The 8,666-nt window shown below is 44.9% G+C and overlaps 1 protein-coding gene across 1 annotated transcript; it reads right to left on the minus strand.

Moving 5' to 3' along the window:
* Positions 1-1,574: 1,574 nt before the first annotated feature.
* LOC130487426 (small serum protein 2-like) lies at positions 1,575-5,484 on the minus strand. Its single transcript, XM_056860917.1, has 3 exons — positions 5,472-5,484; positions 3,224-3,353; positions 1,575-1,682 (listed from the first exon to the last, which is right to left on the minus strand). Exons 1-3 carry the CDS (start codon positions 5,482-5,484, stop codon positions 1,577-1,579), a joined length of 249 nt encoding a protein of 82 aa, XP_056716895.1. The 3' UTR covers positions 1,575-1,576.
* Positions 5,485-8,666: the final 3,182 nt, after the last annotated feature.

Genomic DNA, 8,666 nt, shown 5'->3' on the forward strand with positions numbered 1-8,666 from the left:
CAAAAAGAACACACAAGTGTCAATAATAAGAAGCAAAACTTTGATAGGTCTCTTGTGTTTGTTTATAGTCACGTGTTTTTAAAATCTCTTCTATTTCCTCATTTAAATCATTTGTTTCTTCTCTTCCACTTGCTGCTGCCTGATGGTGTTACAGGATTAAATGAATCTGGGTGTGTGTGCTGTTTAAACAGTGTGTTCTGTTTAAGAGTGGCTTGTGTGCAAGGTTAAATTCTCTGAACTCTGCTCCTGGTAAGTAGGAGGCAGAGAGATAGCTAATCACGAGGGACCGACAGAAAGGGGGAGGGTAAGGAAAATTCTCCCAACAGCTCTCCTTGCATGAACCCCAAATTTTGGTTTAGATTCGGTCAGGGGGTCCAGTTTTATGGGGTCCCAAATGGGTAGCACCCCTCCTCCATAGAAATGCATGGTAAAGTTTACAGTGTTTTTTCTAGGAGGAGGGCTACCCATTAGGGACCCCATGAAATTGGATCCCCTGACCCAATCATCATCAAACTTCAGGATTCGTGCAAGGAGAGTCCCTTGAAGCTACCTTGAAAATTTGGGAACTCTACCTCCAAAAACGCCCCCACAGGAGCTTTCAAAATAATTTTCCATAAACTAAAATGGGCCCGAATATTTCTGGTAAACCTGGAAATAAGCCGAATACCCATAATTACAGGTATGGGTATTCGGCTTATTTCAGGTTTACTGGAAAAAAAACAGGCCCAATAAATCCAAACCTGAAATTTACCGGGTTTTTTTTTTTTTTTCACAACCCTAGAAGAGATCATTGTCTCAGGCACTCCATTTACTCCAGTGAGTGTATATTTAGTCAGATCCAGCCTTGATATGTCTCCAGAGTCAACCCCTTACATTTTTCCAACTGACACACACAAAACAACCTGCAGTTGAGCTGACTCTTCTGACCTCCAGAGAAACTCACCAGGCTCCACCCCCTGTGTGATCACTACATGTTTTAGCTTCACCCCAACACTCTCCAGCTCCACGCCCTTGGCCAGATGTTTGCAAAGCTGCAAAGCGGCAACTCTGACTGTTTTTCAAGTTCCTGTCCCATAATCCAGTCCCTGCAACCAACACCCCATTTCTTGACTTTCCCCTTGACGGCCAGAGCACATCCCTGGCCAGTTTATCCTCCCTCGGTCTTTCTGGTCACCTTCAGTTGAAAATATAGGAACCAGTAGGACCAAGTGTCTTTCTGACCCCAAACCAAACACACAAATGTCAATAATAAGTTGCAAAACTTTGCTAGGTCTCTGGTGTTTGCTTAGAGTTGTCTGTTTTAAAAATCGGTTCTATTTCCTCATTTAAATTATTTGTTTCTTCTTCCACTTGTTGCTGCCTGCTGGTGTTACAGGATTAGTTGAGTCCGGGGGTATTTATCTCAAGAGAATCGGTTATGCTGACAGACCTTCAGTCAGAAGAGGCTCCTCCCCATTTCATTAAACCAAAATAGAAGTTTCCTCTATAGTGTTTGATTGAAGAAAAGACACAACAAGACAGGTGAGGCCCTGATTTATTTAGGTTCACTGACATGAAAGGAATGGGTGGCTGAGGCTCAGACACATGGCTCCGAAGGGTTGTCAATGCGATAGAATTCATACTCGCACGTTTCAGGATTAACAGAACCTTTGCAGCCTTCCATGTGTGCAATGCCGCCATATCTAAAACAAAAAAACATGAATTAAGTATAAAGAACCTCCTTAGAGCTCCTTCCCTTGACCCAAGCTTCACGTGTGTGTGTGTGTAAAGTGCCTTCAAGTCGCAGCCGACTTATGACGACCCCTTTTTGAGGTTTTCATGGCAAGAGACTAACAGAGGTGGTTTGCCAGTGCCTTCCTCTGCACAGCAACCCTGGTATTCCTTGGTGGTCTCCCATCCAAATACTAACCAGGGCTGACCCTGCTTAGCTTCTGAGATCTGACGAGATCAGGCTAGCCTGGACCATCCAGGTCAGGGCAAGCTTCACATACCCACCCCCCCTGAAAACAGCCCTTCTAGGACAGTCCAGTTCAATTGAAGGAGCTAGGGTTTGGAATTACCTGGAGATTTGAGGATAGAGCAGGCCCTATGGAAGGGGGGGGTCAGCAGGTGCACTGCACCAGGGCCCTTGGGCCCAGAGGGGGCCCAAAGAGGCCCAAAGGGAGCTCAAGGCAGCTCGAGAGTTTCCTGGAGTCCCATAAAACGTTTGCATATGAAGACTAGTATTTATATCTTATGTTGGCCTACATAGCATAGTTTTATATATAGGGTTACCAGGTCCCTCTTTGCCACCGGCGGGAGGTTTTTGGGGCGGAGCCTGAGGAAGGTGGGGTTTGGGGAGGGGAGGAACTTCAGTGCCATAGAACCCAATTACAAAAGTGGCCATTTTCTCCAGGGGAACTGATCTGTGTCAGCTGGAGATCAGTTGTAAGTGCAGGAGATCTCCAGCTAGTACCTGGAGGTTGGCAACCCTATTTTATATATCCTTTACATTGTTAACATTATGTTCTCAAGGTCTTGCACTAGGGGAAGCACGTACCATATAAAGATGTTCAAATGTGCATTCTTCCCCCTGCCCCCTCTTTATCATGTAGGAGGAGTATAGGGGCATAAGGCCTCAAATGCATAAAATCAGTGAAGTACTCCATTCCACCCCTCTCACCCTCTATACCTTTTTAGATCTTATGCTTAAAACTGCTGTGGATAAAAAAAAGATGGCTAGTGGAGCAGGAAAGGGGCCCTGAAAAAAATTTTTTGCATCACCTCATAAAATTCCCCTCAGCCTGGGAGAGAGGGATTTAGGGAGGGGAGGGACTTTGGTAGTATGACATGTCATCTGAACCTATTCTCATGGCAACCCGTTAAAGGAAAGGAAGTCTATCTGCCAAGAGGCTACTATCTCTCATTCCAGTTGCCCTTTCTCTTTCCCTCTATGCAAGGAAAGAGCTGTTGCAGGTGACTATTTTGGGAAGCGACGTTCAAAACAACCCAGTGCCAATTCTCAGCCCTGGCTAGGGTTGCCAGATCCCTCTTCACCACTGGTGGGAGGTTTTTGGGGTGGAGCCTGAAGAGGGTGGGGTTTGGGGAGGGACTTCATAGAGTCCAATGGCCAAAGCTGCTATTTTCTCCAGGTGAGCTGATCTCTATCGGCTGGAAAATGAGTTGAAATACCAGCAGACCTCCAGCTAGTACCTGGAGGATGGCAACCCTAGCCCTGGCCTACCTGGTACAGCATTCCATTCTATCACCAGAGCAATCGCATCTCATGCAATGGTCTGTGTTCCACTGTGATCCTAATGGATGCCTTCTCCCGTCATAAGGATCGAAACAGCCATTTTGAGGCACCAGCACACCTGCGGGAGGGAAATTCTTATCAGTTTCCTTTACAACAGTAACAAAACCATCAAGCTTTGGTGAAAACTAGTCCCAGAGTCAAAGAGCTCAGTCTGCATAGTGCAACTTTCCCCCATCTGTCATCAAAAGTAGCTTGACGTGCAGAACTGTAGAAGACCAAGCTTTTCCTGCCAAGTAAATGGGAAGGTTTTGCATCCATATTGTCTGGCCCAGCCAGCAAACTGAGAAAGCTGTGAGCTGGCTAAAGACTCGAGGAGGGAAGCATCTCTTTCTCTGGAAAACAACCTCTTTTAAAATGCTCCATCTTGCATTGCCTCCTAAATTCTTTCAAAGGGACAGAATGGGAGCTGGGGGCAGGGGATTCCCTGCCCCCACTAGGGGCTTGCCAGCCCTAGCCTGGATGGGGTGTGTGAATGCTATACCTGTGCTCCTCAACCCCACTCACTGCTGCCTGCACAGTGAGGGCATCCTTTACCCACCCCTGTGTGAAAGCACCCATCATTTGATATAGGGAGATGCAGTTTCAGAAGTATGCTGGTTTAGGGCACTCAGGTCTTCCCATTATAGCTCCTGTCCCAGATCCCAACACTCCCAGCTTGGTGCAGCAGTGGGAGCAGATTTTTTTTGGGGGGGGGGGCATCTGGCTGATGCCTCAACATCACTTCCATCACGAACCCGGAAGTGATGCCACAGTGTTAAGGTGATGCCCTAGGATTCACCTGAAACTCTCTGCTAAAACCACAGAGTTCAAGGCAAATCACAGAGCACTGACGTCACCTCTAGGTGCAGTGACGATCATCAGGACTCCGCCCCCAGTGTATCTCCAGGGGGTTGCCTGTGCTGGACTGGCACCCTGATCCCAGGCCAACCACACAGCACCCACGACTTGGGCCTAGAAACAGACCAGAGGGCAGTGCAGATGTTCCTGAACAGGACTGCACTCCCCTCTCCAGCCTTCAGTTCAATGTAGTACCAGTAACCCGGAACCTGTCCTCTGGAATACTCTTTGGTGTCTTGAAATCTGAGCTTGGGATCGCTAACCAAGGAAATCATAGATCAGTAAAAAAAATTGTTCCCTAGTTGACAGTTCCCAATTGACTGGAGCCACATGAAGGGCACCTATTGGAAAGAAACAGTCACAGTGGGTCCCTCAATCTGCATAATAGTCTTGCACACATATGGCAACGAGTGAATGGGTGGGAACTTAAACTGAGGGTCCACATATAGGTCGTGTGCTTCTATCTCAGTGTCTCTAACAGGAACTTCTTAGATCCAAACTAGACTTTATGAGTGACATGACTGGGGACACAGCTGCCACGTGCCTTGGAGCCAGAGAAAGGGGCAAATATTCCCCCCAACTGCCATTTCTGGGAGTGACAATGGCATGGTAGGGAAGCTGGAAGCCCCCCCCCCCCCTTGCAGCACTACAGAGCCCAACAGAGTGCATTTTGGTGAGTAAATCCACTTTATAGAAGTTGCTATGGGTAACAGCAAGTTGGGTCAGAGACCTGTGTCTCAACTCATGTCACTCGTAAAATCTAGTTCGACTCTCAGGACCCTTCCCAAACTGCAATTCCCAAGATCCTCTGGGAAAAGCCATGGCACTTGTAGGCAGAGCACCTGTAGGCAAATGCACATTTATGCATAACTTGGTTATAACTTTCGGCATATCTTCAAGGCCACTGTTAAGGAATAAATTACAGGTAGAGTAACAGCCTTATCTTTACCAGACTGCAGATAAATTAAATGATCATCATGAGAACAAACAGGAAAGTGTGAAATCAATGGAGTGATAAAAGACGATCTTAAAGAAAACAATAAATCACTACTGAATAAAAAAAATAGGTGTTTCTGTCTTTGCCTTTCCACACGGGCAGACTTTCTGATCAACTGGACTGTCTAAGAATCTGCCAAATAATTCATTAAAAGGTAAGGCATTATGTCTGGCCAAGAGGAAAAGCCTTCGAAAGGTTGGAATAGTTAGGAATTAAGTGGTATAACACTGGTATTAAAATGTAGTAGTACAAGCAGGGTAGCAAAACCATTTTTTCAAGCATTTTCTAAACACAGTATTATACTTCCTTGCCCAAATTAATAGGTCATGTCATAAATATTACCATTTCTCATCATTGCTTTAGGTAGCACAGAAAAACAGGCTGCCTGGCACAAGGCCAGGGTGATGCATGAGACACTGAGACTCAGGAGGACTTTCTGAAAAAGAAGCAAAAGTAATTAACAGTCAGCTTGATATAAAATCTGGGACATTTCCCCTCAACACAGATCTATGATATTTTTAAAAAGTAAGAAAAAGAACATCAGTTCTTAAATACAATTTTTTAAAGGCACAGCTACTATACGTTTGGTTCATTTGCCATGACAAATGAAGCAATCCATTTTAGGACAAACCCCCCCCCCCCATAAAAAGGTAATTCCCTGGTACAATTCTTCAAGAAAATGCAAGCTGTAGTATTTGAAAGCTCTGTAACTATTGGCTGTGAGAATTCTAACATCAAGGGATTGAAATGAGTCTTCAGCTGCCATTGGCTTAGCTGCTTAATTGTTATGATGAACATTCCAATGGCTCAGAAAATTCGACAACAAAATAATCCTGCCCACTGATGACTCCTTGCGACTGATAGAGCTAACAGTGGTCAGCTGTCAGAATAAGTAGCGTTAATATGTCTCTGTCTATATACTAGGGTTGCCAACCTGTCTGTATGTGTATAAGCGAGACAGAAAAATATATGAATATGTTCTGTGCATGCAGGCAGATACTACTTGGTTCAAATGACAGCCCTATTTGCGTGGTCCCTAGATCTTGTAATTGTGAGGACACTGCTCTTTATTTAGCACAAAGAAGTCTTATTTTTGATGTCCTGTCATCACAACACTATATAAGTAATGCAGGACAAAATGGGGGATTGGGCCCCAGAGAACCTATTGCTATTTTTTAAAATACATCTCTGAATTATCTTCATTTGAATATCCATACAGTATACACAGAGAAGTGGAAAAAATAATTTAAAGGGGGGAAAGTGTCATAGAATTAATCTTCTAAAATAGCACAATTCAACAACATGACCAAATTCTGAATTGTGCATAGCCTTTCCAACAGTTATATCCCATTTAGATTTTTGAAAAAGTTGGGCACAGTGAAGCCCACAAGTATTCTACTTACCATCCTGTCTCTTCTATATGCAGCCAAAAGACTCTTCCCAGGGAGAAATAGAACTGAAAGCCAAGGAAAGCTGAGTGTTCAAGTATGCAACGATTCTACTGCCCACATTTATACAAATGAAGTAGGGGAGAGGCTTCACTGAGCAGATCACCTCCCATTGCCCTGCTGCCCTGGATTAACTGAACAAATATTCCAAGGAAATCATTTGGTTCTGATTACGGTAACTAGATGTTTGCTTTGCCAGAGATAACAGCTCAGCCTTGCAGATTTAACCACCTTCAGAAGCATCTGTACCTTCAGAGGTACACCAAGATGTCAATGGGCATCATTTTCCAGAATTTCTGCTCAAATGGAGAACCTTGAACAAGAGAGAAAAGATACTGAGGGACTACCTTGTTTAGAGTGCAACCAACCGAGTACAGTACATCTGAGGACCAAAATAGATACGTGTTGGGAGTTCTGTGTTTGGAACTCCCAGCACTTTTTAAAGGAATGGGTGGCGGAGGCTCAGACACATGGCTCCGAAGGGTTGTCAGTGCAATAGAAGTCGTACTCGCACGTTTCAGGATTAAGAACACCTTTGTAGCCTGGCATATGCGCAATCCCACTAAAACAAAACAAACAGGAATTAAGCATAAAGAACCTCCTTAGATGCTAAAGAGATAGGGGGCTTATCCTTACCAGATTTACGGCAGTAGGTTTTAGTTGGTTAGAAGAGTGGATTAAATTGGCCACTACAAGATTATTAGAGTTGGAGGGTATGGGACTTAGGTTTGGATGGCACACATATCTATGGTATGGGAAAGAAAAAGTACATAGAGATTTTAATCAACATATTTTGAGAGCAAGTTTATTAGGAATATGGAAAAAATATAAACAAGGGTTTGAACCAAAGACTCCGTTTTGGCTAAAGCCCCTGGAAGCTGTATTGAGAAGATCTCAAAATAGAGATCCAGACATCAAAACATATAGGGAATATATAATAAAAGAGACTGACCAATGGAAATTAGGATCCACTCCAAACTGCTGGGCCTTGTACCTATGTGTTCCACTTCAGATTCCACTCTAGGGTTGCCATCTAGGGTTGGCAGGTCCCTCTTCGCCACTGGCGGGAGGTTTTGGGGGCAGAGCCTGAGGAGGGCAGGGTTTGGGGAGGGGAATACTTCAATGCCATAGAGTCCAATTGCCAAAGCGGCCATTTTCTCCAGGTGAACTGATCTCTATTGGTTGGAGATCAGTTGTAATAGCAGGAGATCTCCAGATAGTACCTGGAGGTTGGTAACCCTATTGCCAGCTCTGGATTGGGAGACTCTACCCTAGGGTTGCTAACTCTGGGTTGGGAGATACTTGGAGATTTTGAGGGTGCAGCCGGGGAAGGGAGCGGTTTGGAGAGAGGCGGGACCTCAGTGGGGTATAATTCCATAGAGTCCACCCTCCAAAGCAGCCATTTTCTCCAGGGGAACCAATCTCTGTTGCCTAGAGGTGAGCTCTAATTCTTCACACCCTATCTGGAGGTTGGCAACCCTACTCCACCTCCAGGTCCCACTCTGATGTCAACTGCTGCCAGCCTAGACTACTCCAAGAACCCACACCAATGGGGATTGTAAAACTTGGGGGAAAGAAATTCTTGGAGTCCTGCTATCAGACTGAAGATAAAGGTAGAGACTTTGTATATTGGCTACGTTAGGAGAGCCCTGGGAAGAAGGGCCTACAACCAGTCTATTCCTACCTCTTACCAGCAAGGACAAAAATACCTAGTTCAAGCCTCACACTTTGGAAGCCAGTTTTACTATTCCCGCCCCTTTGCAGTTGACATTTCCTTGTTTATTGACCTCATTAAAATTCTTCTTGCTCTTAAATTTTTCTCACGATCATTGTTGGAAACCACCTAGGGTTGCCAGCTCCAGGTTTAGAAATACCAGGAGATTTTGGGGTGAAGCCTGAGGAGGGTGGGTTTTGGAGAGGGGAGGGACTTCAATGCCATAGAATCCAATTGCTAAAGCGACCGTTTTCTCCATGTTAACTGATCTCTATCAGCTGGAGATCAGTAGTAATAGCAGGCAATCTCCAGCCACCACCACTAGGTCTGATAATAGAAGATAATAGGAATACCTTCAGTACTTGCCTCAAAGCT

The sequence above is a fragment of the Euleptes europaea genome, chromosome 14 (genome assembly GCF_029931775.1).
Source record: "Euleptes europaea isolate rEulEur1 chromosome 14, rEulEur1.hap1, whole genome shotgun sequence".
NCBI lineage: Eukaryota > Metazoa > Chordata > Lepidosauria > Squamata > Sphaerodactylidae > Euleptes > Euleptes europaea.

What these genes read in the sequence shown, in the direction of transcription:
- LOC130487426 (XM_056860917.1), bottom strand. An exon ending in AGAATGGAATGCTGTACCAG is followed by an intron (nt 1,683 to 3,223) that starts GTAGGCCAGGGC and finishes TTTTTGTTTTAG; the next exon opens with ATATGGCGGCATTGCACACA.